At 39.7% G+C, this 27477-nt stretch overlaps 9 protein-coding genes across 9 annotated transcripts; 5 read left to right on the top strand and 4 right to left on the bottom strand.

The window, feature by feature from the left end:
- Nucleotides 1-2217: 2217 nt before the first annotated feature.
- On the top strand, nucleotides 2218-5880 carry EAE98_003310 (uncharacterized protein; the record flags this gene model as incomplete). Its single annotated transcript, XM_038950930.1, has 5 exons — nucleotides 2218-2249; nucleotides 2676-3328; nucleotides 3421-3776; nucleotides 4023-5690; nucleotides 5743-5880. 5 exons carry the CDS (start codon nucleotides 2218-2220, stop codon nucleotides 5803-5805), a joined length of 2772 nt encoding a protein of 923 aa, XP_038812394.1. The 3' UTR covers nucleotides 5806-5880.
- A 1022-nt stretch (nucleotides 5881-6902) lies between these two features.
- EAE98_003311 (uncharacterized protein) lies at nucleotides 6903-7601 on the bottom strand (the record flags this gene model as incomplete). The annotated part of the gene is made up of 3 exons (XM_038950931.1): nucleotides 6903-7290; nucleotides 7365-7444; nucleotides 7506-7601. 3 exons carry the CDS (start codon nucleotides 7599-7601, stop codon nucleotides 6903-6905), a joined length of 564 nt encoding a protein of 187 aa, XP_038812395.1.
- Nucleotides 7602-9004: 1403 nt separating this feature from the next.
- Nucleotides 9005-9451, top strand: EAE98_003312 (uncharacterized protein; the record flags this gene model as incomplete). Its single annotated transcript, XM_038950932.1, has 2 exons — nucleotides 9005-9388; nucleotides 9440-9451. 2 exons carry the CDS (start codon nucleotides 9005-9007, stop codon nucleotides 9449-9451), a joined length of 396 nt encoding a protein of 131 aa, XP_038812396.1.
- Nucleotides 9452-10612: 1161 nt separating this feature from the next.
- EAE98_003313 (uncharacterized protein) lies at nucleotides 10613-11199 on the bottom strand (the record flags this gene model as incomplete). The annotated part of the gene is made up of 2 exons (XM_038950933.1): nucleotides 10613-10940; nucleotides 11108-11199. 2 exons carry the CDS (start codon nucleotides 11197-11199, stop codon nucleotides 10613-10615), a joined length of 420 nt encoding a protein of 139 aa, XP_038812397.1.
- Nucleotides 11200-14205: 3006 nt separating this feature from the next.
- Nucleotides 14206-15623, top strand: EAE98_003314 (uncharacterized protein; the record flags this gene model as incomplete). Its single annotated transcript, XM_038950934.1, has 6 exons — nucleotides 14206-14397; nucleotides 14454-14664; nucleotides 14730-14864; nucleotides 14985-15308; nucleotides 15356-15433; nucleotides 15514-15623. 6 exons carry the CDS (start codon nucleotides 14206-14208, stop codon nucleotides 15621-15623), a joined length of 1050 nt encoding a protein of 349 aa, XP_038812398.1.
- Nucleotides 15624-16080: 457 nt separating this feature from the next.
- EAE98_003315 (uncharacterized protein) lies at nucleotides 16081-18243 on the bottom strand (the record flags this gene model as incomplete). The annotated part of the gene is made up of 3 exons (XM_038950935.1): nucleotides 16081-16510; nucleotides 16606-16873; nucleotides 16941-18243. The coding sequence occupies 3 exons, from the start codon at nucleotides 18241-18243 to the stop codon at nucleotides 16081-16083; spliced, it is 2001 nt and encodes a 666-aa protein (XP_038812399.1).
- Nucleotides 18244-19171: 928 nt separating this feature from the next.
- Nucleotides 19172-19603, bottom strand: EAE98_003316 (uncharacterized protein; the record flags this gene model as incomplete). Its single annotated transcript, XM_038950936.1, has 2 exons — nucleotides 19172-19405; nucleotides 19583-19603. 2 exons carry the CDS (start codon nucleotides 19601-19603, stop codon nucleotides 19172-19174), a joined length of 255 nt encoding a protein of 84 aa, XP_038812400.1.
- Nucleotides 19604-21741: 2138 nt separating this feature from the next.
- On the top strand, nucleotides 21742-23751 carry EAE98_003317 (uncharacterized protein; the record flags this gene model as incomplete). Its single annotated transcript, XM_038950937.1, has 8 exons — nucleotides 21742-21943; nucleotides 22026-22222; nucleotides 22279-22544; nucleotides 22605-22710; nucleotides 22759-22883; nucleotides 22935-23255; nucleotides 23306-23530; nucleotides 23586-23751. The coding sequence occupies 8 exons, from the start codon at nucleotides 21742-21744 to the stop codon at nucleotides 23749-23751; spliced, it is 1608 nt and encodes a 535-aa protein (XP_038812401.1).
- Nucleotides 23752-25045: 1294 nt separating this feature from the next.
- On the top strand, nucleotides 25046-26876 carry EAE98_003318 (uncharacterized protein; the record flags this gene model as incomplete). Its single annotated transcript, XM_038950938.1, has 2 exons — nucleotides 25046-26778; nucleotides 26834-26876. 2 exons carry the CDS (start codon nucleotides 25046-25048, stop codon nucleotides 26874-26876), a joined length of 1776 nt encoding a protein of 591 aa, XP_038812402.1.
- Nucleotides 26877-27477: the final 601 nt, after the last annotated feature.

The raw sequence follows: 27477 nt of genomic DNA on the forward strand, positions 1-27477 counted from the left end.
CTTTACCATGATCCAATACAAAATCAATTGAAGAATTTGTTCCTGGCAGGTGCCTGAAGCCAAGCTTCACTTAGGATAGAAAGAACGAGCTTCTTCAAAAAGGCTGTTTAGAGCCTCTAAAAATAGGGGAACTGGAGATCTTTTGCTGAGGAGGATGCTTTGTCAGCAGAATTTCTACAGACCAATTGACTATTGAATGATCAACAGCGGTATCTTGAGTCATATGTTCATCGGAAATTTGAATCTAGTATCATCCAATTTATCACAATGAAAATCATGGGGAAGATATACTACTCTGTATACCACCACTGCATGACATGTCCCTCTTTGTTAGACATACCAATGAATCCAGCTTCGATTTCAACCTGCTCATTCCATGCTCCAGATGCCACAGTAAGCAGCAACTAAACTCGACACTAGTGAGGTCGCAAATCATCTTCTCCTTCAGCTTCACAATAATTTATTTTTCGGTCCGCCGAGAGACACTGTACTCATAGATGGGGGCCTAGCTTCCTATCAGTCCTACCCCGCGTTGTTCTGCTCGATGATGCAGAGCAAAAATAATGGGATTAGAATTAGCAAACGAGTGATGATTTGATAAGAGCAATTTCAAGGCAATTCCGTATCTTGTCTTCAAACTCATGAGACTAAATATGAGCCCGCTGGTACCCTCAACTCAAACCACTAAGTCTGAGTGTATAGCATAGCGATAAAAGGGCTTCGGTCGGAGTGTTCCGGAATTTTGAGGTCCACAATCGAATTGAAGGTCGAGGTAGAAAAGAGATCGAGACTTTTTACGATCTTTCTTGACTCTCCCTATAATTTGAGTTTGTAAATAAGCTTGTTTCGGTCAGCGGCAGCGATCGACAATTAACAGATTGCAACGGAGTGATCGTCTATGTCTGGCGCCAACGTCAATATAATAATAGGTGAAACACCAATTGGAATCATTGATCCGAGGTACTAGATGTGAGGATGTATGTTTTGATTGAGACAGTCGATTTAAAATTAGTTGCCACGAGTGACGTCTTTGCAGTAGAAGAGAAAACTTGGAGGATTGAAAACTTCGTAGTTAGCAAAATAGAGCGCGCCCAATTAATCATTCTGGCAGAAAGAGAAAGAGTCTTCTGTTGCCAGACAGCATTCGGAATCCCAAGACACCTTTCAAGAACAAAAGAATATTCTCGAATCGAGTACAGTTTTGACGATTGCCTTGTGTTGAAAAACCAGTGAAAGATGTGATGTATCGGCATTGAGAGCGAACAGACAAATCCTTTCCCGGCGGCCAGTATTGATTACCCGGTAAAAGAGTGTTATTATCGAATCCATGGCAAAGAGCTAGGCGTGTATCTAATGAATACTGCCTAGAATAGCTAGCGGGACAGCGGTCTAGCGCCGATAGATTCACACCATCATAATCAATTGCTAGAAAGCTCTGTCTCTGGGAGTATACTACAGTACTAGGGCACTTCTACTTGGTCGATAGCTATTTTGCACCAAAACTCATTATTTAAATATATTTAGTTTTAATAAAAATCATATATTTATTAAAAAAATATTTATATTTTTATATTAACTTTTATATATTATTTTATAAAAATTATTCGAATTATTTTTAAAGAATTTATTTATTATAAAATATTGATTTAAAGTTTCAAGATTTTGGATTATTGAAATTTATAGCAAAAATAAGCGAATTTTCAAGAACTTTTTGATATTAAGATTTCAAAGATATATATTATATTTTATAAAGATTTTAAATAAAATTGGATTTCATATTCAATTTTATTAATTTATAAATTATTGATTTCTTAAATTATAATATAATAAAATTATTTAAAAGAATAATAATCTATTTATTAAAAAGTAGTAAAATAGCTTTTTTTGGTGTGTTTTTGAAATCGATCAAATAGAAGTGCACGGTCACTGTACAAAGACAAATTCTAAGTTTGATTCCCTTGTAGAATGTTGAGATGTGTTTCTATTCAACAACTGCGGTCCGTTGTCTCGAAATAATGAGAGAACTGTGATAGTATTTCCAGGGCTGTTTATGTTGACACACACAAGTACTTCTCATGAAAGTCGTTGCTACACATCGTTCGAGGGTAAGTGCACCACGAAATAACCAGAAGGTCACAGTTCACATAAGAACAGCTGATGAAACTATATCTTTTGTAATTTTATGCATTCTCCCGACACCTCATTCGAATTCAAATAATGCAGGTGAGTAATAGTGTTTCAGGAAAATGGTTACTTCGAGATTGTCCCTGATCGATCTCAAAGAATCATGATGACCGATGGATTTCCTTGAAGCAAAGTATTGTTTGAGGAAATTTCGAAGGATGAAGAATTCTTGAAGCAAAGAAAAGAATGAGGATAGAGGAGATTAGATTCACTGATCGGCAGTTGAGAGAGTTTGAGGTGCAGAGTTGCCTTCGTTCCTTCCTTCTCCATAATCCGAGTGCCTTCTCTATTCCACGCGCAACGTCTTATATGTACGATTCCAACTACTAGGTACTTAAGAAGCATGCAAAATTACGACCTCTGATTCTCAAGCCTGCACCACAACATCTGAAATACCAATTTCTTATTTGAGCTATCAAAAACAAACGAACCTGAACATCGCAATCAACAATTATCATCATATCAAAACGTCGATTTTCTAACGCCAGTAGCGATACTTTGGCTCTCGAAGGTGAAGCTCGTAGCAGTCGCCTTCGCACTGTAAGTCCTCAAAGAACACGAGTTATTGTCAATTTTGATGACCAACCTTCGACCAAACTCATCGTACCTGTCACTTCAGCTACTACTATCAATGATTTACAGAGCTTAATCTTCAATCGTGCTGAAAGAATCCAACTCAAGCTCCCTGGGGATAGAATAGTACTCCGCCTTGAAGGTGAAGATGGCCCCATCACATTCTCAGAAGATACCATTGAAGATATCTTCGGGGATGCAGACCCAAAATTAATTTGGGTCACAGCGGCTCCCAAAGTTGCTGATCGTGGCGCCGAGTTTATCTACGTACGATGGATCACACCAGGAAGAGCGCTTGATCATGTCTCGCTATCCGATATCGAGACAGATGAGGAGCCACTAACTCGTGGAATGACGGCGAATGAGATCATAGCTGTTGCAAAGAATCGCGTATTTGGAGCTGCAGGAGATGAGGTGACTCCAGCACCAGGCTTCAACATCGGTTTGTGGTTCAATAAGGCGGGTGAAGATACTTCAGTATGGGCATTAGGGACAGATACACCCGAAAAGCTCGGTTTGACGGGCAGTCTTGAGAATCCATTGGATATTTTTCTAGTCTTGATCAACGAAGGTAAACTTCCTAACCTATCATGCAGTATGAAGAGGCAATCTATCTCTTTCGAAGTTCCATCCTATTAATAAGATCGATTTAACACAATACAGACAATCCAAATCCGAATCTTCGATATGGATTCCGTTGCTCGCTTCGAAGCATGGCTACATTTGAAACATGCCTCAAGGTGCTGATATCAGCAGCAAGTTTCCGTCCATACTTGATTCCCCGTCTACTACAGCGCATGATACTGGTCACGAATATTGGAGAGGCTAAGAACTGTCTTGAGAGCTCTCTGAAGATGATGGCAGTTCCGGAAGCAAAAAAGACCATCTTGGCAAACTGTTTCCGTGAAATTGCGCTTATGATGGTTCCTGGTGCCTTTATCGGACATAAAATCGAGTCGGTCCTTGAGGGCTCCAGGCAAATATTTGCTTGGATGTTCAGCGATATTCTCGAAGAGGATGTGAGTTGTACCACTTTAGTTCAGATATCTCGATGTTTTATATCATTTCAAAGGGTAAAGAGTCCAATTATTTGTACCTGTGGAGTCAACGGAAACGTTCAAATGAAATTAGTGTTCTGATAATTTGGAGTCTCTCGAAGCATATAACCCTTTGAAATCATTCAAAGTCCCAAGCTGCTTTAAGTTCTCGATATACTTTTTTCTCTCATTAATAGAGATAACAACTGCTGAAACAGATTATTTTAGTTCAAACCTGTCAAAGGGAAACGCATGCCAATCCCTGCGACCGACGACTTCCAAAACATCATCAATGTTTGTAACAGTTCTCAACATTTTCGGATGCTATCGCCCCTCCAGTTAGACGAAAGAGAGAATTCGGGTATCTCGTTGTCTAAGGCGGGATATGTTTCGCAATATACTCAAAATTCTGATGAAATTTCGCAGCCGAGACTCGAAAATGTGGTCACAGGCTTCGAAACTTTACAATCAAGACCGGGACAGAGTCTCCTTCAAGCTCTGCAATCAGTAATTTCACAAAGAATAATGGAGGGTACGTGGGAGATTGACGATTGGGAGCGGATCGAATCAAGCTCATCGGCCACGAATCCTGGACCTGATGAAGCAATCGTTATTTGTTTGGACAAGAGCATCAGCATGCAAGCTTCACTCGGAAATGATTGGATTGGAAATGGTCAAATTAATACGCTCAACCGATTCGACGAAGCCAAGCAAGTTTTTCGAAATGTGGTCTCACGATTGTCTGCTTATCACTTGAACGTCCATGTAGGTCTAGTTACATTCGGGTCAAAAGCAGAGCAGGAAGCTCAAATTTCTCCTATCAGCAAAGAATTCAAGAATAAACTAGAAAACACTCAGGCAACTGACCACAGGACATCGCTGTTCGATGCCTTACATGTCGCCCATTCTAAGCTCGTTTCTCACCAAGAGCAGTATCCTAAATCCGAAATGAAGCTTCGCATCATCGCATTAACCGATGGCGAGGATAACAGTTCCGTTTCAACTGCTGAAGAGATTCGTGCGATGTTTTACGAAGATGATATTGTCCTTGATTCAATCGTCATAGGTGGCTCCTCGTCTGAGGATCTTTTCAAGATATCAAAGTATACGGGCGGCTATGCCTTCAAACCAACATCACGAATGCTATTGTTCCAGACTTTCCTCCTCGAGCCATTCCTGGATATACTTGCTAGACCAGATATTGTCAAAATCCCACTTGATGACTATGAATCATCGCTGCCAAAAGAGGCTGACATGAAAACAATTCATGACTTTCCGCCTTGTCGTCCACATCAATTACAGGATGGTGGGTTTGTCTCGCTTGACGCAGCAACACGCCAATTGGCTGGAAAGTCGTCTTCGCTTCTTGAAACTTCCCGCATGTCGGCTTCTGCTGAACCTGCCAATAGATCGACAGGACGACTATTTCTTGACGAGATGAGACTCATGATTGCAAATCCTCATGCATCGATGGATGTTTATGTCAGTGAAGTAGATATGGCTTTCTGGAAGATTGTAATGTCAGGACCAGCATCCACAGCCTATTCCGAAGGCACTTTTTCCTTGTTTGTTCATATGACAGATACATATCCCCAAAAGGCACCGGCCGTCCGCTTCATCACATTAGTGCTTCATCCAAATGTATCCAAGGTAACCTCACTACCCCAGCCATTAATATGTAGTGTATCACAACTGACGATGAAAAAGCATGGTAGGATATGTCACGAGATTTTTGATGATGGATGGAAGTCAAGCTTTCACATTCACGACATCTTGAAGACTATATTCACTCTATTCGAGAATCCAAAAGCTAGTTGCGATGCTGCTATTGATGAGCTAGCAACACTGAAGTTCTGGACCGACCGGGCGACAGCTGATGCGGAAATCAAGAGATATGTAAGCGCTAAGAAACTAGGTACAGGAAGCATGAAATGCTGATTCATAACAGGTCACCAGATTCGCCACACGTACTAGAGTTCAATGGAAGAGAGAAATGGAATCGACAGGTTGAGATTTGACAATCATTAAGTTGCATGGGATACGGTTATCGGAATATGAGGACATTTTGCACATTCTATGGACAGGTGAATCTGGTTACAATATTAGGGGTAACAAAAATGGAAATAGTTGCAGCAATATCGTGCTAGTTATGAAGTAATGAAAATGGCAATCTGCTTTTAGATAGTCTCATCTGTGACTATTGAGATCGCCGAATAGCTTGAGCTACAAATAGTTTGATATTCAAAGCCGAGCAAGAGATAAGTACGCTGGTCTTAAAAGCAGTTTTGTTATCTTTTGATCTAGACTTGTATTTGCGTTTGAGACGGTGCATAGTGACTTGAGAATAAACCTTGCTGGAATGAACACCGAAAAGAAATTGAGAGTAGAGAATGGACTACCAGATCTTCCATCAGTCTGTATATGGGGGGAGGGGTTCTGTCTCCATTAGGGCATGGTATATTAGAAATTATCAACACCAATACTTACTTGATTGAAGTGAAGTAACTTTCGCAGAAAATACGAGGAATAGTATCGGGGTGCATCTCGCTACCCCGAATGACCTGTGAATACTCTCTCCTTCTAGCTCTTGAACTTGACGGTAGTAGATATATCGGTTTCCGCTTCAAAATCGGGAGTGTAGCATACTCGAACGAGTCGACGGTCTAGGTATGTTTTCATCGCATTACACATTATAGATATGAAAAGTATGCCAATTGCACAAGAACTTGGATACGATCAAACACATGCGTATAGCGTGAATGTATACTTGCATCTTGTATATTTTATCAAAATGCTATATCTGATTGGGATCTACATGTACTCCGCTCTGTCAATACTTGAAGCAGTTCCGTGCTTGGGTATAGTTCCATAGAAGTCCTATCGTACCATCCAAGCTAGTATAGAGGTATGAGTGCCATCTAAGGATATCGTGGGTTCTGTGGCTGACCTAGGAGTACCTTCTCTGTTGTAAGTCTTACTTGGTATCTTGAGTCAATCGTCAACCCAAATCTCATTTAGGAGAAATGCTTTCCACCCTGCTCAGTGGTCATAAATCGTCTAAGCCCTCTCGATTCCATTCCCAAAGCCCCCTCATCAGGATATCACATCTCACTTCCCACCCTGCACCAATCCCAAATAAACATTCCAGCCGATCCCCGCCAAACTCCCTAGCAAAGCCCGGCCCTGGACACTCTTGATCACGGCAAAATTGCTCAGACTAACAAATGGCCATAGCTTCCATCCCGCTTTCATCATACCCCAGTATTCGGATTCTGCAGACTGGATAGCTTGTGGAAGAGTGGCTCCGCGGAAGAGGGAAAAGGTTATGAGGAATAGCATTACGTTGAGGACTGCGAGGAGGGTTTGATCGATGAGCACTTTTAGAATGGTATTGGTGACCGAAAGAGCTGGTTTGGACTGTGCGGCTTTCTTTTCAGAGACATCTCGTGGGGAAGATTGTTTCTTGGAGGGGAGAAGAGATTCGAGGAGGGATTGTCTGGAAGGCGTATTGTCAGTAACCGTGGTGTATTTTTAGGGTGAGATGAGCTGCTCGCGATGGATGGAACTCACAAGTAGAAATTTGGCGGAGCGCTCAGCGCACCGTATAAGACGAAGTGAATTACCGGTGTCCAGTTTATCGTGAAATCGGTCTGTATACTTGTTAGTTTGTGGTCTAATAAGGTGTAATATAAAGATATGGAGGGGTCATACATTGTTCTGGTATGCCGAGATAAATTGTGCGATAATATTGCTGATCCCCGATAAGACACAGGATTGAACTGTGGTATTTACGACGGCTGAAGGCATCTTCGATTTCGTCTCGCTGGTATGTGATTGAGATGTGGCAGGAAGTTGGAAATCTTTTCCTCGATATTAATTGTTTTGATGTTCAGCTCTAGTAACCTGGTGGCGTATTGTGTCGCGTTGTAACCTGCTTGCTTGGTGGGGTGTTTTCTTCCGACTACTACCACAATCATTTCCCAATGTCAACAGATTTCAAAGTGTTGAGTCTATGATTTCGATTTCTTGAGTCTGTGATCTCGAATCATCGACTGTCTTACCATCTTACAGCGACAAGCCAGAGCATTGTACGCTTTTTAATGATAGAAGGCGGAGGGGAAGGAAGGTCGTCGAGACCTCAGAACTTGACATAAGATCTACTATTGCCGCAATGATCATGGCGACATGATTGTCCTGAGAATATCATGGTGTTAATGAATTACCAAGTGGCTTCGTTATACATTGAAAGACCTTGAAGAAAAGGTGGCTCCTATTGAAGCTGGTTATGGAGTCGAGAATATACAATGATTGATGTGGTCATGTCGTACAGCAGTTGATTCATAGAGTTATGCAACGAGAAACGGTCTTTGCATAATATTTATGCAAAGATTCAAATGCAGATGTCGTTGAAGGTTAGACTACGACAATCATTCTTCTTGAAACAGCTTTTTATTTTTATGTTATATGTATTTGAGCTGTAGTGAGAGGTTGAATTCCTTACCCTCATTGAAAGTTACCATTGCTCAGCCAGGCACTACGCAGAATACGTTCCCTCACTACACTACGAAGACCGCTTACTGAAGAACAAGACTACCTCAAGCGAATCTTTCAAGTACACTTCCAATGAATCCTTCAGGATTACTTTTGTTTCCTTCAAAAAGGTTATCCTAGTTGAGAGTAATGTGTAACGAATGTCACATATCTATGTGACTACTCATCCCGCTAACCCTAGTTCAAGACTAACGTGAACTACCTAGGTAAGCAACCTTTTAGTATATAAAAGATGGAAACATTCTTCAAGGATCTCTAATAACGTCCTGTCAAAACAGTTACGAACTATCAACCCAAATTCCAGAATACATATTACAGCACCACTATTTTAAGATTTCAAACCCAGACAACTACGAATACCTACAATAGATGATTTTCGACAGAGGATCGTGAGTGGAGAGGGATGTTTTGCTACAATATTCGAGAGGAAATACTACAAGAAAGCGGATATCTTTGTCAGAAGAAGCCTACGATAATCAGAGTATCGAATATACCGTGGCCTGCATATACCCAAACTCGGAAAAGAGAGATTGAGGAACGAGGCGGCGTCTGTGGAATTTATTCAGAAATTCACAAATATTCCCGTTCTGTGATTGTGTGATCATGTGGAATATAACGGCGCCTAGTATATTGTTTTGGAATACGTGGAGGGCGTGAACATGGCCGATCTGAATAAAGCTCAAAGGGAGGTGGTGAAGAGGGAGATTGAGACTCATCTTGCAACAATGCACAATTTAACATCGAGCAAAATCGGCGGACTATCGGATACTATCATCTCTCCTTGTCGTATGCTGAGAAAGACAGATGACCAGATGTGGAACCCACCAACCAAAGACGATGCATATGTTTTCTGCCACATGGATCTCTCACAGCAAAACATCATCGTGGACCCAGTGACCTTGAAAATCAAGGCTATTATCGATTTCGAATACTCGGGCGTTTGGCCTATACAATTTGAGCTCCGTTTTTATACAAGACTTGGCCCTTCAGTCGCTCACGAAGGAGAGATTGACAATAGAAATGAGCTACTAAAATTCCTCACAGTCAGTTCTTGTTGCTTCCTGATAAAACAAACCAGCTAATTGCGTTTATAGTCCGGGTCCTGAGTAGAATTTGCAATGACTTGATAAAGTCACGCGAATGCCACATTCACCATAACATAATGATAGGTAGAATATTGTTTGTCCAATTATTTATAATGAATACACGTCCATTAATTCTTAATGTTCAAATTCTCCATGTCTGACTAACCTTTCACTACTCCTAAGCTGAGGAAACGTTTGAGACCTCCCGACTGCCATGACATGAAGAGCTGCTCTAATCGGTATCCAGTCCTCGATCTGTTTCTAGGAAGACAGTATACCATACTCGGTCGAAGAGGGTCTATGGCTCAATGGCCCTTGCCGCATGAAGGACATGGGGATCGCGAGCTCGAGATATCTGTGCCTGCAATTTACAAATTTAGATGATATGATGGATTGCTTAACGCCAAAAACTTTGTAGTTTGACGAGAGAGAGATGAGAGAAAGCCTCATACTGATTGTAATACCGAACGAGAAACTATCTTTCTATATCTCTGGAACCATTCTATCAGGGTGCCTAGCTTGCTTGACGAAGGCGCCACGTTGCTCTATTAGCGAAATGTTTGATAACTGACACTTTATTCCTCTCTTGCTCATTTCGGCTAAACTAGAGAAGTGGCCCACATGGATGTCTCTAATTATGCATTAACTGAATAGTCTAGCTGACCATAACAAGTATCGCAATTGAACTGTCAGCGTATCAGTTATATTTTGTAAATGCGGCTTTCACACTGTCATACAATAGGTACAAGAATAGCACTTGATAACGGGAATTCTTCATACATGACAATACTGGCTGATGATTGGCCGGCAATAATTAAAAAAGAACCAAGGGCAAATTTAAATGCCATTAATAGAGTAATCGATAATTTTGCCAAAATACGTATTCTCTGACCACAAGTTATAACCTCAGTCCAACCAATAAAACAATGAATCTCGTTTTGCGAGAATTCCGAACTAAATACAAACCATTCTTCGCAACTATCGCTTGTCCTGCCATAGCGGTGCCCCAAACTCTCCGTACAAACTGCTATTTTCCTTTGATTTGAATAGCTCGTTTTCCCATTATTCGACCTTCGCATACAATTTCTCAGAATTGCGCTTGTGATAAAGCATAAATCTTTGTAGTTCTATAGAACTAAATGTTCATGCCCTTTGTACCTTCCTGGTAGATTTCGTGGCGTATTATTCCAACCTCATAGTATCAGAATGTGGCTGCTTTTCCGCAGTCCAAGTAAGCTGAGATTTGGAACACTGTCGTGGCAGAAACATAGTTTGAAACAGCTGTTTGATCTCAACAATGCGAGGATTTCCAAACTCAGTCTGAAAAGCGATGCTTCCAGGTCGAAGAAGAGCCTCATCCAATTGTTCAGGTTTATTGGTGGTCACAATTAGTACGTTCTCTTCTTCTTCTTCTTCTTCTTCTTCTTCTTCTTCTTCTTCTTCTTCTTCTTCTTCTTCTTCTTCTTCTTCTTCTTCTTCTTCTTCTTCTTCTTTTTCTTCTTCTTCCAATCTATAACTTGAGAGTTCTCGTTTCGAATAAGTTCAGCTGAGTCAATACTTTCGAGAAGAAGAATCATTCAACGAAAAGAAAGAGTTTTGAAGATCAATTCCAAATTTTCCTCGCCCATATCAGAAAACATTAGGCTAACAACATAGATACCAAGACCGAATAAATACACCAGCAATTGCAAAAGCAAGGTAATTTCCCCCGGTCCCAGGTGGCCCTTGAAATAGATACCCTCGCCGACATGGAATTCCACGATCCGCATACCAAATTTGAGGAATAGAATCTAACTAATTCTTGATATCCATCACAATTTCCTTTTTCTTCTGCTCATCAGGACCATTGTACGAATGGGCTTGCAAGTTCAAGAAGCGACTACAGTCCAACTACTCCAACCTCCCTGACGGCTTTGATCTAGTACAGAGGGAGGCCAAATAGTAGTTCTGTTTTGTTGTTCAAAGGGTATGACATTTAAAACTTTCACTCAAAACTAGCTTCAAAGCTCATTTGTACTCATTTTCTGAATAAATATTGAGTGAGCTGATTTAGATAAAGTAGTATTGCAGATCGAATCCTATTGTATATTACGATCGCTTATATACATATTCGCGTGTGTATGTCACGGTGTGGATACACGTGACCGATAAGCGATAAGCTAGGCCCTGTTAGGCTAGCTTACAAGTGAAAACTCTGTATATCTTTACGTTGAAAGATCCTGTATCGTAGCTCTTTGAGCTATGTTTTAATCTACACCCTGTACCTACTGTTCATAGCACCGTCGAATATAGATTCCTGATCCCGCCTGCCTGCCCCGTGACAGTGTATAAGACTATAATTATATAATTAGTATGTATATATATATATATTATAAGCGCTAGGCTCTTGATTTTATAGCTATATATTCTAATAATAAATCATACCTTACTCTTATAGTCCTTACAAAATAAAGTACTATTAATTCTAATTTATAAAAGATTATTATTATTCTTCTTAATATCTAATTCTTTTCTTCTATAGAATAATTGTAACAAACCCAACAAGCATTTAAAAATCAACCTTAGAATTAAAAGCTACAAAGCTAAAAAGAATACACTACAAAACTATATATACCATTAGCTCAAAGCTTAATATTGTACTAGCCTAATCAGATATAATTATGTATATAACGTAACACTACCCCCTCCTTCTAAAAAATTCGTTTCGAATTTGCCTTCAATAAATGATTTAAATACAAAACATAATCACTAATCTTCTTCCTTATTATTAATATTACCATTTTCTTCATTATTTTTATATAAAAATCTTTAAAATACTAAATATATAATAGCTAAATAAAAAGTGTTTTGAGAATTATCTATCTTTTCTAAACAATCTTCAAAATATTGATTATTAATAATCTCTTTTAGATCTTTATCTTTATTTTTATTGTATTCGAAATCAATAAAGGTAATTGTAATAATTAGAATAAATTCTTTTCAATTTCGAATGTTTTGATATAGATTAATGTAAAAGAGTAGAAGGTGATAGGATCGTAAAGTAGTCCTTCGTAAATACTACAAATAAGTCACTAAGACGTAGCGCCTCCGGCAGAGGAGAGGAGGAGTAGGTTCTACATAGCGTATTACAAAACATACAAGAAGGTAGGTAGGAACTGACTGCTTTCTCTAAACTATACAAAGAAGACCTATAAATACTAGCTACAGAAAGAGGTCACGTGACCAGTACCAAGTTTCGCTCACATCAAGTGGATAGGATTGTACCTAATGGAAAGCATTTTTATATTGAATATACTTGTTTTGCTTAAATAAAAAAGTTCTTTTAATAAAAAAAAACTTAAGCATACAAAAACAGAATAGAATTGGAATAGAATTGATTTGAATATTAAAAAAACCAAAAATATTAATAATATTAAAATTATTAATATTTATTAAATTGTAATTGCAAAAGTAAAATGGATTCTGTAATATATATAGAGTTCTAGGTTTACTAAAATAGAATAATACAGGGAATCCATTTACTATATACACAACTAATTGTTATATAATCTGAATAAAGTCGGAATAAAAGTAGGGTAAAGAAAGTTATTGGAAAAAACGATTTCTAAGAATTGTATTGAATCTATTATAGAAGATTAAAATCTTATTCAAATTGAATTAATTCTATCTTTTAGTTTTATAAAAAATCCTTTCAAATTTTGTAATAAAGATATATAGAGAATTGATTTTTTATTTAAAATTGAATAATCTATTTTCAGCTTTCTAAACTTTATTCAAATTGTTATAAATATATATAAATTGATTTAGGATTGTTATATAATTTAATAAAATGTTTTGATTAAAAGAAAAAAGCTAAAATAAAACCATAGCTTATATATAAAATTCGAAATTGAAATAAATATAATAAAATTGAATTATAGAATTACCAATTATAATACTGTTTACCTATAATTTCGCTTAAATTGAAAATAACCACATATCAAATTTCTAAAAATTATTACTAAACTTTTCCAAATTAGAAAAAAAGAGTTTCGGTTAAAAAGACATATACGATACAGAAATACAATTAAAGATTAGAAAATGTAAAAAGGAGATTTCATTATACTATCAAATTACTTCACTATAAAGCTCCTCAATTGTATATAAGATTGCATCAACCTTTATAGTTTAAGAATTTAAGAATAAAAAAAAAACAATATCTTCAAATAATATCAAGAAAATCCATATACAAACAAAAAAGTTGAAATGATATATTTAGATAAAAAGTAAATAGAATATACATAAAAGCTTTATTTATAAACATATACTAATATTATTCCATTTCTTATCTAAAAAAGCTTTTAATAATATAACAAATCTAACAAATATTTAAAAATCAACCTTAAAATTAAAAGCTATAAAGTTAAAAAAAATACACTACAAAACTATATATATAATCAGCTTGAAGTTTAATACCATATTAGCCCAATCAAATGTAATCACATATATAGCGTGACAATAATAGAATAATAGAATAATAGAATAATAGAATAATAGAATAATAGAATAATAGAATAATAGAATAATAGAATAATAGAATAATAGAATAATAGAATAATAGAATAATAGAATAATAGAACAATAGAATAATAGAATAATAGAATAATGATTCGATGAAAATATTAATTGGATGAGATAAATAATCTAATCATTATTATCTAAAATCGTTGTGAGCAAAAATTTCCGCATGACACGCTATAACTACCGTCATTCAAATGATTGTCTCAATCCTAAAAATGTTGCTTGCCAGCTGTTTTATGGCGGTGCCCCTTATCGTTCAGCCGTTGCCTATATATCCTGAAACCTCTTCCGTTGCTGTCAATGGCACCTCTCTCAAACCGCGACTAATTCGACAATTCAGAATCAATGACTGTAATCTAGAGCACACTGACGCGATCAATACCGCAATAGCAGAAATTCCGCAAGTTGTAAGTTATTCGGATTATGTGAGACGATACAGCCTTTCTGACCAATGAAATATTAGCTTGCGCGAACTATAGTAAGACTCGAGGACCTTATCTTTCAACTTGAGTCTCCACGCTTCGACATTTCCGAAGATCTTGATGATACTGATTATTCTACACTTGATACCTTTGGTGTTCTTTACGTCAGATTGCTCTTAACTGACAGGAAAGTTGGGTCAACAAAGCGTGAGGAAGAGCCAACCGCTGTTGACATCTTGAATGATTATCTAGGTGAGTAGGAAAAACCTTGTGGATTATTCCATGAGATCATCACTCGCTTACCTACTGCTTTTTAGATTTTGCCAGCCTCATGTACAATGCAGTGGTAAACATAGCCACCCAAAATCTAGATGTTACTTGCAACAATGATTGGGCAAATGAGAAAAATGACGATGATGAGGACTACGGGAATGCAACTGGCAATGATGGAAGTAAGTCGCCAATCTTTCTCCCAGCCATTTAAATCCATAGATTTGAAACATCACATTCTTCTCATGTTTTTCATAGTCAACAACATGACATAAGTCAGTTGACTTGCTAACAAGACATAGCTGATTACTATTATGACAAATCTGATAATAACTTTGGATGGATTCAAATCAAAGAAGTTTGTCAGAAACATCCCACCCTTGAAGGATTCACCTTTAGCATTTCTTCCAACTTAATGGTCAAGAACCAAAATACCCTCGCCAGTATCATCGCTATATGCCCTCTGGCGACTAGTCGTGCCCGATTTAAGACTACACTTGCCTCTATTAAAGACAAAACTCTTACCAAATCAGATTCTCTCGAAGGTCTTACCTCACAAACAGCAACATTTTTACTTCTTCACGAGTTTTCGCATGCCTTGTCCCTAGTTGGTGGTTATAAAAAAGGTGTGTATTTATATGCTCCGTTTGTACCAGTGGTTAATTCCATTTAGGTGATAATGCATACTCGTGGAGTAAGTGTCTAGAGTTAGCCGATCAAGGCCCAGTGGAAGCGGCAATTTGGAACGCTGGTATGATAATCTCAAGAGAGCTCTTCTGTACTCTGCCCTAAAAATCATTTACAAGAATACTGACTATTTCTGAGTACCAGACAGCTTTGCTTTTTTTGCTACTGCCATGTTTCTAGACACCTACACGTGGTATACCGGGCAAGCATTGCCAAAATATGATCATACGGAATTAGAGCAGCGTAGATTCTAATTCAGCAAAAGAAACTCTAGCTACCGTTTTATTTATTACTGTCCGTAGAGTAGTACTTTCGATACCTAGGCATAGTTGCTTACATGTAAAGATTATTCTACATGGAAGAAAAGAATAACACATCAATCCACGACTAATTTCGCCAGTGAATTAGACTGTGAATTCCAAATATTATCTTGATGTAGATATAAATCGAATTCAAGGATTTTAGGTTTCCAAATTACTCTCATTTAAGATTTAAAAAAAACTGAAAAGCTTATGGTGAATTTGTATGGAAATTAAATACAAATATAAACTTCATTGAGATTTTCAATAATCTTCTAAGAAGAGTTGTCAAAAATAAATCAACTCCATCATACATAGATTTTAGAAAAGACATGCAATACACTTGATAAAATTGAAGATTCATTCTCTACATGTTTTTTCCCGATGAAAATAACGATTCTTGTCGGTAATATCACCGACTGCCAGTTGTTGACCACATCATTGGCATCGGTGCCTTTGAAGCTTCATAACAATCCCCGATCATGTCGAAAACCTTTGAATCGACTAGCTCAATGTCTTCGCAGAGCATTCGCAATTTGTCAACTTTATGACCCAGTTCTTCGTAATTTCCGCACTGACTAGCATAGTCCGTATACCACTCCTGCATTGCCTCTAGGGACCTCCACATTGTTATTGCGCTAAAATGCGACTTCTTTGGAATATGGGTTTCCTCGGCCTCAGCACTCAAAGAGGGAGTTGCTGGTGGGTACTCGTGAAAAAAATGATTTACATGTCGACCGGCTGAATTGATTGGAAGAGAACCATTAGCTGGAAGAGAAGCAGCATCTGGTGGGTTTTCGCGAAGCAACCTCACCCACGTTTGTTCCTGGCCCATGTTACCTCTATTGGTCAAATGGTTAGCTATTCAGTCTGAATATAAGAATTTGTATGAGACAGTTGAGAATCTGACGAGGGAGATAGTGAATAGAAAGCTTACGTTGTGAATAACTCATAAGATCTTTGAAAGAAGGCCTGCGTTCGTGGATCGTTCGATACTTCAAACCTCGTGACTTCCATTATGGGAAACCCTTTTCTGCGGGGGTTTGAGAGATAAGGAAACCCGACTTTGAAGGTTTTGGAATCCTTTGTAACAGCGGCAGTTAGAAAGACAAAATCTTTTACAAGATCTTGAACAATCTTCGTCTCCGAAGTGATGTCGACGGGGTCAGGACCTTCTTTGTAGGGATCTTTGCTTTTATTCCAATCTATTTAGCTTCCAAGTCAGCTGGTATATCTTTAGATAGTAGATCAAGTTAAGAGGGGCAAACTAACCTATCATCAAAATCCACTCATCCGGATCATGTACAGATCGGCCCCAATAGAGAGGAGCACGGTATCCAACATAAATATCGATCTCTTTTCTGAGTTGTAAGATTCTCTCTGAAATAGTCTTTTTAGCATGATTTACTCCGGGTTCAAATCTCAGCCATAGAAGTTCTGTATCTGGGCAATGATCTAGTTTATTTGGCAAACCATTTCCTGGACTGGAACGCATATTTGTATGAAAATCTCCCATCTTCAAATAGCCTCCGCTCGGCCCAGGAAATTGACGTCTACCCACTGCTGCATCGTAAATTGATTCGGTGTGCTTGTCTTTGTAGCTCGTCCCAGAAGATGTCTCGCTATGAATTCGCAAAGGGGAAACCCGCAGCAATGAAGCCAGGCAGTCAACATTGAATTGAGGCTTGGTATTGACGTATTGCTTGTCCTTTTTTATTTTGAATTTTCTTTGGGCCGACTCGGAAAGCAAGAACTCATTCATTGCAATCTCTTTTGCGCCTAGAGTTGCTAGTTCTGCTTTGAATGCCGCCTTCGAATTTCTCATGCCGTCCTCCGTAATATTCACTGATTTTTCGTCCCAATTCCAGGCTAGTATCATAAGAATCTTATCTTGGCTGTCCACAGCTACAGGTATTAGATATGCCCACTCTGCCACGTATGGATGGCCATCATCCTCCAGCCAGTTACCTAATGCTTCTATTCCTTCTTGTCTCCATCTTTCTTTCCAAATTTCCAAAATCTCGCGCACTTTGTCCCCAGCTCGTTTGAAGACCTCGCTATCGAACTTGAACATAAGGACCTCTAGTTTGTTCACTTGCTCTACAGGATTGGGTAGACTAATGCGTGAGCACCTATTGGTTGGATTGAGTTGGCTGGACATTTCTGACCGCATCAAAGTTACCCCAAGACTCTGCTGAAATATACTCCATTGCCTCGCATTCTTTGATTCAACGAGTAAACAGATTGATTCTTGACCTTGAGCTGTCTCTGTTCCCCAGTATTTTACAGAGCAGCCTTGGATAGTTGAAATGTATTCAAGTGTAGCAAGCCATATTTTCCCAGTCCGTGAGGATATGTCGAGCACAGAGAGGCCTTGAAGAAGCTGAAACTGAACAATAATAAGAATTTCTTCCGCGATATTGTGTCTCTCAATTGCCTCGTTCCAGTGAACACCGCCACATGCCGGGGAAAGTAGGATTGGTCTTCTCCTTTTCTCCATGCGAATTCGAGATCTTCTTTCCTCTTGTGTTTCTCTTGGACGTGTTGCTTCTGCTGTGCCAGTTGAAAAAGACATTTGTTATTCGTTGTATTTGTGGATGTCAATAAAGTAATTTTTGATGTGTTAATCTGTGTTGAGATTGAAAGTAGCTTTTAGATAAGTAGAGGTTATCATCAAAAGTCGTAGACTGTTAATGGGTAGCAAGTTCATAAAGAGAATTTTGCTAAGCCAAGGCATAATACGGCCAGTGGATGATTTGTCGTATCTCATGTGATTTAGGTGCTGTGTTGAATGCTAGCCTTACTGAATCAAGACTGGAATGTTGAAAAGAGTCCGAATGCCTCGAATTCCTGAAATCTTATGTGCTCCAATTCTTTGTCAACATTTCAGGTCTATACAACTTACAAGCTTCTTTTAATACTTTCCTAATGGTTCAATTCCGTTTCTAGTCTTTCAGTATATCCCTAGTAGTATGAAATATAGTAATATAGGAAAATGTACGAACTATCGTATCAAAAGTCTTAGTACGGTTCAAGGCCCAAACTATACACGCCACTCTTTTTATATTATATACCAAAACTTTGACACGCGAATTGCCTAACTGAGCTATATTGATCGTATACATCCAATGAGCTAAAACAATAGTTTCCAGTTACGTACTCGGTACTTTCGTCCATCGTAATGTAGTGTATAGGTTGTTTTCTAAGGGATCCTGCGGCGCTCACATGCTGATCAAGTAGCCAGGCAGACGCTTTCTAAAGAACACAATTCGAAGTGTTCTGAAGAATTTATACTTCATTGGAAGGAAGGCGTAGTAAGACTGAATCTACTTTAACCTTATGCTACAGCCGAATTCGCGACCACCGCAATGCAACCGTATTATAGAACTTATAAGACTGAAGATATGTTCTATATATCAGCTAAATTAATTATTCACCTGCAGAAATATCAATTCTATTCTCGAAATGCCCATCCAGCAAGTTAACCTTTTTAAATAGCATCTTCAATAAGCGCTCCATGAATTAAGCGCAATAACATTCCTCAACTTCTCATTAATCCCACTAAATACGCTTTGGACGAGATTATGTCCTTGAGCATCTGGTTTGGTATTTGCGATGGCGATGAGGAGTTGATGGTTGAAACCGCCGGTATCTGTTTGGGATTTTTCGTTTGAGAGAATGGTTAGATGAGGTATGCTTTTGAAACTTTGGAGAAGGGCGGGGAGCGTAGTTTGATACTGTCATTCCACTCGCTTATGATGGCCTGGGGATCGCTTGCGGTAGCCGCTTGAGGGATTACGATAGCGGAGACGCCCATAATCATCAGATGCAGGTGGCAGCAAATTTAGTGAAATCCATGTTGAGTCTTCTAGTGAATTAAGGGGAAAGGATAGTAGGTCAGAACCCAGACTTACGTTATTTATACTTTGAGACATGATACCCGGTAAGGATGTTAATAAGGTAGAGGTTTTGAATGAGACTCGACCTAGGGTTATGAGAAGCGACAAAAAGGAGAATGGCTCGTACATTCTAACCCCCCCTTCCATTCACAAAATAAACAAGCAGCAAAACCCCGAGATTCCAATCAAGTCCCCGCGCCACATTCTCACGCCCTCGCCAGGAAATAAATACGATCATAAATCCAGTGATCTGAGATCAAGGGACGCTGAACACAAACCAACCCATTGAGAGTTGAAGCGGCGACTGTGCCGCAATTGAAAAATTGAAAACACCTAGCGAGCTAAGGTTCCTAGTCAGGATACAAAACATCTATGTCGAGACTATCCAAGGTACACATTAATAGTGGTTACATAGTCCACGTTTTCCCAAACTTCAACGACCAGTTGAGATAAAATAATCCTTGATTAGTTTCCAGGCGGAAATATCATGATGATAGTTGATAGGGAGCAACGATAGTCCTAAATTTATTCTCTAGTTAATATTCTGTAATGGCGATGATGATATGGATCCGGCATATGCTAACATGGTGGTGGATAGTAAAAGTATATTGCTCAATCTAGGACCAGCTCATTCTGCATCAAGAAGTCTCTCTACTTGATAATTTTGCTTCCTTGAGTTTTCGTTGATACTTGTTAGTTTTCGAACAGTTTGATTGCACTGTTGCAGCTCTCTTCAGCTGGACTATTTGGCTTCCTTGCACTAATAAGTCTGAGGCTTTCCAAAGAAAAATGACACACAGCAGCCCCACAATCCTCGCGATCTCTTCCATCAGCTCGATCTTTGTAACTCCGGAAAGAGATGAACAAGTACCAACCACACACTCAGAGGGAGTAAGACGGGCTTTATACATGTTTGGACTTTATCTAGATTGATAGCTAGATGGGGAGTTTATCTCAGGGACTCATTTGGCATGCATCCGATGAATTGTAGTGACGATACATTTCTAGGTAGTCTGGAACTGGCTTGATTCGAATTTTGTAAATCACAATGAGAATACCCACGCTTCGGCCAAGATCATCAGTACATTAACTGATGACATAAACTACAGCCTGGAGGAATACGAATTTAACCCAAGCACGACGACAGCTTTTCGATGAAGCAGTATGTTTCCGCGGTGCATTGTACCGGTCCTGAAATATGATGACTTGATAATGTTTGAACCGTAATGACCATTCGTTGTAAAACAAAATGCTTATTTCTGTTTGAAACTGGTTGTTATTGCTCAGAATCCTTCTTCAGGGAAGTTCTGGTGTTGATGCAGGACAGTACAGAGCAGCTGTGGTGCGAAAATGAGGCCCAAAATCCACCACAAGAAATTTAGATCCTTGCATTACTAGAACCAGCGTTCTATAAAATAATCAGAGTGAGAATTTGCTTTCAATATCACCAAGGCACAGGAAATAAGACTAGACCAAATTGATACCAGAGAATGCGATGTGAACAGAAAGTCGATCAATATTACTGGCATGCCTCATTTGCAATATACAGCGTTAAAATTATTCTTCTTAAGCTGGGGTGTCCGAAAAAGGAGATCCGCCGATGAAATCTAGATTTCTTTCCAATTTTTATGTTGCGAAAATCTTGCAATTCTAGCAAATGATGCTTGATTCCACAGGGAGGTCGGACGTCCCGACATTCGCGACAAGATAAGTACAAGTATCACCATTTTTCGCCTCGTCAATTACTATAGCTTGAACAAGATCAGATACCAAGTCCTTCATGATATGTTGTTGTGAGTGAATATGGCTGACATCAAAACCTCACCAATAAAGTGCATCAAATATCTTATCTATCATCACGCAGCCCATGCATGGAGCACGTCATGAGGGGTACATTGAAGTTTTGCCCGCAACATAAATCGCAACAACTACAGAAAACCTTTCGGAGAAATATTGAGCAATGTACATGGTAGATATGCCGACCAACGTAGGGTTATAAATACTAGGTGGTCGATGGTGTCAATGGCAAGGATTATATCGAAATATTAGCAGCCCGAACTTTCGAGGGGGTAGTTCCGCAAATTTGATATGAGATAATTTACATAAATCAACAGTACTTCTATCATGTAGAGCGAATATTTGTCGTCACTCTATCAATTCTTTCCATATTGAAGATGACTTCTACCAAAAATAACTTGGTTGTACATGACCACGTGATCGACAATTCCAGTTCAGAAGAAGTGTCGAGCTCAGTCATCAAAGAGGAAACGAAGAGAACGTGGACTAGTTATATATGGGATAGTTTGGATAAATCCCCTCAAGAAAGACGGTTTCTGTTCAAGCTTGATTTGGCAGTGTTGACGTTCGCTTCTCTGGGTAAGTTTTGTTGTCCATTGCCAACGCACCTTGCACTTTCATAATGAAAAGACTTCCCAGTTTTGACTAATCAATAATGTAGGATACTTCATTAAGAATTTGGATCAGCAAAACATAAACAATGCATTTGTCTCGGGAATGAAAGAGGATCTAGGCTTGTATGGAAACCAACTCAATTACATGGTCGCAACATGGACTGCAGGATATGTAATTGGCGAGATTCCTAGTAACATTATACTCACTCGAGTACGCCCTTCTATATGGATTCCTACCATTGAAGTATGTACCCAATCCCTATTGATGATAGTTGAGTATGGTAGCTAAAAATCTCGCAGGTAGTCTGGACAATCCTGACAATGTGTATGTCGCGGTGTAATAACGTATCACAAATATATGCATTACGCTTTTTGATTGGTCTGGCTGAGAGTGGTTTCTATCCGGGAATGCAGTACATTATCGGATCATGGTACAGAAAAGACGAGTTGGCTAAAAGGTCGTGTATATTCCATGCTACAGGTGCACTTGGGTCAATGTTTTCTGGATATCTGATGGCTTCCGTGTACCATCTCGGTGGTCGAGGTGGTCTAAAAGGTTGGCAATGGTAAGAAAATCGAAGGGTATTATCATCAGCCTGCTGTAACGGTGACTAACCGATACATAGGCTGTTTATAATCGATGGCGTCATATCCCTTCCCATCGCCATAGCAGGATATTTCATCCTCCCAGATGTCCCAGAAATTGCCAAGGCGTGGTACTTCTCTAAAGAGGTTTGTGATCAACCAGCTCGTTGGTTTTCCTTGCTAATGCTTCAATAGGAACTGGACTATGGTAAGAAACGCATGGAATTGGAAGGTCGGGAACAAAGAAAGCCGTATACCAAAGCAAAGATAACAAAGATTTTCTCATCTTGGCATATATATGCTCTTACCCTCTTATATGTGTAAGACTCGAGTAGTTCAAAGCAACGTAGATCCAGCTGACATCCATTCAGAACTTTCAACAATGGGGTGAGCGGAGCGGTACCAGTTTTCTCCCAATTTCTCAAAAGCTCGAAAAATCCCAAGTATACAGTGGGCCAAATAAACACGTACCCGACAGGCACTTCGGCAGTGCAAATCGTGACCACCCTTGCGTATGCATGGACTTCAGATACCATCTTGAACGGAAAACGCTGGCCACCAATTGTGTTTGGTGGAGTTGTGAACATCATATGTTATGTTTCTCTCGCGATATGGGACATACCGATTGGATGGAAATGGGCTTGTTACTATCTCATGGGCTCCGGGTTTGGCCTTTCTGGTCTTTGCATGGCGTAAGTTTCCACGTGCTCATTTATATTTTAAGATACTAACAAATGTTTAGATGGGCGCATGAAATCTGCAATAAAGATAATGAGGAACGGGCAATAGTTATTGCTACCATGAATGAGATGGCTTATGTTCTTCAAGCTTGGTTGCCATTGATTGTTTGGCAACAAGTTGATGCTCCGCAGTATCGAAAGGGGTTCATCACCATTAGTGTACTTTCGTTCATTCTTATTCTGACGACGTTTGCCATCAGAATATTGTGGAAGCGGGAGAAACTTCGGTAAGTAGTTTATGGATCAAAGTTGATCGTATCGGTGATGCTGATGCAGATTTAGGGAAGCCAGAGACAAAACCGCTGAGTCATTGACAAGTGATGAAAATAATGAGAGGCCATTCGAAGATGTTGGATCGGATGTGAGTAAGGCTTTGGATCTGGATATTCGAGAAGGTAGCATCTCTGGCCCACAATCTAAAGACCAAAGTTCAAGGATCGTTCAATGAGCAACTCGGTTTTGATGTTGGCTTTACTGGAGAGTTCATAGTGCCACCTCACCCATTACGAGACCAGGTCCTCTAAACTTCCATTGCCAGCAGCTGCAGTTCAGCTGTCACATCAACTGTACGATTGTCTGCTGAAAAGTAGAACTGCCCGCCGTTGTCCTGAGAGATAATCAGATCAGGTGTTTGGCCCGGCCCGACTGTCTATGGACGGCACATTGTTCCCATGCGGTTGATCATCATACTATACAGATAGTTCGAATGATACAGTATCCATGACTACCTAGCTTGATGAAGCATGCCGTGAATGTTGAGTGATATTTAGTCGTAATGGTATCAATTGCAAGGGTTGATTATCATTGTCCTATCGATAGAAGTGGATCCTCATGAGTCGCACGTGGTGGGGTTAAAGATCGACCAATGAAAACGTGGTATTTCAATGAAACCAACAACCTTTCAAACCTTACGAATGACAAAGCCTTTGCATGATAAATGAATGATATAATAAATGATATAAACTCAGAGAACGGAATCTGTAGAGATTGAGACAGAGAGAAGTAGAGAAAAGTAATGATTACCATCAACATCATTCCATCACCTCCAGCTACCATATCAAGAGCGCATTGAAAAACCAACGACTGTTAATATAATTTCTTTCCCCCCAGTTCCCCTCTATCCCCATTATTCGGACCACACAGGACGAGAAGAGAGAGCCGTCCGTCTGGGGTGTAACGTGCCAAGACCCTCATCTCGAATACTGCCCATTATGTAATCATTCACCGCCTGCTTAAACGACGTAGGATCTTCTTCGGTCCAGTCTAAATTTATTATCAAGGTGGGATGTGGGAGAAAAAAAAAATCCTAAACCTTCAAAATGTCGTCAAAGTTATCTTCTGTTCGCAGATATCTGCTTCATTTTCGACCTTTCAGTCACCATCCATTCCATTTGGGTTGATTGTATATCTTCCACTTGAAATTCGACTTACAAAACAATTATCCGGTTTCAACTTTTCTCCAAAGAGTCATATTGAAAGAGTCCTAAAAGTAAGTTCGTCCTCCTGCCCTTGCAAGTTCCGCGAATTTTTACGTCACGTACTCTTCTATGAGTTACACCACGACGAACCTCCTGAACTTATTCCGGCGAAAAGTACGATTTGTTACACTCATAAGCAGGATTCCCCGAATCCAAGTTGTCTGAATTTAAATACCCTCAAATCTGACTTTAATTCCTTATCAGTAACGGAACTGACAAAGTCTACACAGAATCCAAATAATTACTCCATAAGACTTGTACAAAATGTGCGGAATTCTCGGTTTAATATTGGCCGCATATGACGACCCCAATTCAACCACGGCGGCGTCGCAAATACACGAAGCTCTTTACTATTTGCAACACAGAGGACAAGATGCCTGCGGAATCGCTACATGTGCCGCTGGAGGTCGAATCTATCAATGCAAGGGCAACGGCATGGCTTCAAGAGTGTTCCAAGATGGATCTCGCATTCAGGATCTTCCCGGTTTCATGGGCATCGGTCACTTGAGATACCCCACAGCTGGAAGCAGTGCTAGTGCCGAGGCTCAACCTTTCTATGTCAACAGTCCTTATGGCATTACCTTTGCGCACAACGGAAACTTGATCAACGCTCCAGAGCTCAAGCGCTTCCTCGATTTCGAAGCTCATAGACATATCAATACCGACAGCGATAGTGAGCTAATGCTCAACATCTTTGCCAATGAGCTCAATGAGACTGGAAAGGCCCGTGTCAATGAAGAAGATATCTTCAAGAGCTTGGAAAGAATGTATGGCAGATGTGTTGGAGGTTGGGCATGCACAGCAATGTTGGCTGGATTCGGCATCCTCGGTTTCCGCGACCCACACGGCATTCGTCCCCTCATCTTGGGTTCTCGATCAACCGAAACAGGAGCTAAGGATTATATGATGGCTTCTGAATCGGTTGCTTTAAAGCAACTTGGATTCAGCGATCTCGTTGACATTCTTCCTGGACAGGCCGTCATCATCAGAAAGGGCTCAGAGCCTCACTTCAGACAAATTGTTCCACAAAAGAACTATGCTCCAGATATCTTCGAGTATGTTTACTTTGCTAGACCTGATTCTATCATCGATGGTATCAGTGTTCATAGAAGTCGACAAGCTATGGGAAATAAACTTGCCGATACAATTAGCAAGGTTCTCGGCCCTGAGGCAGTCAAAGAGATCGATGTCGTTATTCCAATTCCTGAAACCTCCAATACATCAGCTCAGAGTGTTTCGAAACGTCTCAAGATACCTTACTGCGAAGGATTCATCAAGAATCGCTATGTCTTCCGCACTTTCATTATGCCCGGACAAGGTGCTCGCCAAAAGTCTGTTCGCCGCAAGCTTAGTGCAATGGAGTCTGAATTTGCGGGACGTACAGTTCTCTTAGTTGACGACAGTATCGTTCGTGGAACGACCAGTAGGGAGATTGTATTGATGGCCCGTGAGGCAGGGGCAAAGAAGGTCATATTCGCTTCCTCTGCTCCACCCATTACCCACGCTCACATTTACGGTATTGATCTTGCATCACCTCAAGAACTTGTCGCACATAACCGTGATAGATATGCAATTGCTGAACATATCGGTGCGGACGAAGTCATCTACCAGTCATTGGAGGATTTGAAGGCAGCATGTGCAGAACTTTCTCCTCGCGATCCAAAGACACAAGAATTTGAAGTTGGTGTTTTCTGTGGTACTTATGTAACACCGGTTCAAGATGGTTATTTCGAGCACTTGGAACAAATTCGAGGTGAAACTCGTAAGATGAAGGTTTTGGAGAGTGCGAAAGAAGCTGTCATCCATGGCGTAGCAGGAGAAAAAGAATTCAATCTCATCAGCCAGGGAGCAGTAGTAGATTCAAAGGGTCAGGTAGTTCCCGATGTCAGCCAAGATCAGGTCGGCAATGGAAATGGAAATGACAATGGCAATGCGAGGCCCAAGCTAGAGTCTAGCGAGTCTAGCACACCTTCGGTCAGAGATCGTCAAGATATCAGGTATGTTTACTCGCTATCAATACCTTACTCTGGACAACACACTGACTTTTGTTAGTTTACATAACTTTGCAAGTGACTCTAACAGAGATTACAACTGAAATTTTTGAAATTTAGAAGTAAACTCAAACTTTAGCAAACTTTTAGATTAGGTACAAACATGGCGCGGCTTTTTGAATCTGGCTACTTTGGCTAGATCGGGAATTCAACAAATACCAAAGATATTTAGATGTACAATATCGGTGCTGCTTCATATCATAAACAATCATCGCGCGACTTGTGAAGTGAAGGAAAACAATACTTCAAAACAATCTCAGCATGTGCTTCAGACTAATTGTTTGCATATTATGTACCTTCGTGCTGTAGCCCTGCTACATAAACGCGCGTCACTCGCCACTACTCTTCTTGCTTTCCATTCACAGTTTCCTTGTTTTGTTCTACATCTGAGCATTACAGATGAATAGATCATGTCATGTTTCCATCTATTCATACGATCCGCTTCGAACATGATGATTATGTATTATCTTGTGTTCATCCTCATCACCGTATACTATTCAAAGACACCGCCTTCACTTTTTCCCTGTTACCATGTCGGAATGAGGGCCTAGGTAGTTGGTTGTGAGTGCTCGCTTAGGTTCTGGGCAGGTACCAGGCCAGGTAGCTGGAGGTACCAACAATTTAGTTCGTAGACAAGGTTTGCAC

This window comes from Botrytis deweyae (assembly GCF_014898535.1).
Source record: "Botrytis deweyae strain B1 chromosome Unknown BDEW_006, whole genome shotgun sequence".
Lineage (NCBI taxonomy): Eukaryota > Fungi > Ascomycota > Leotiomycetes > Helotiales > Sclerotiniaceae > Botrytis > Botrytis deweyae.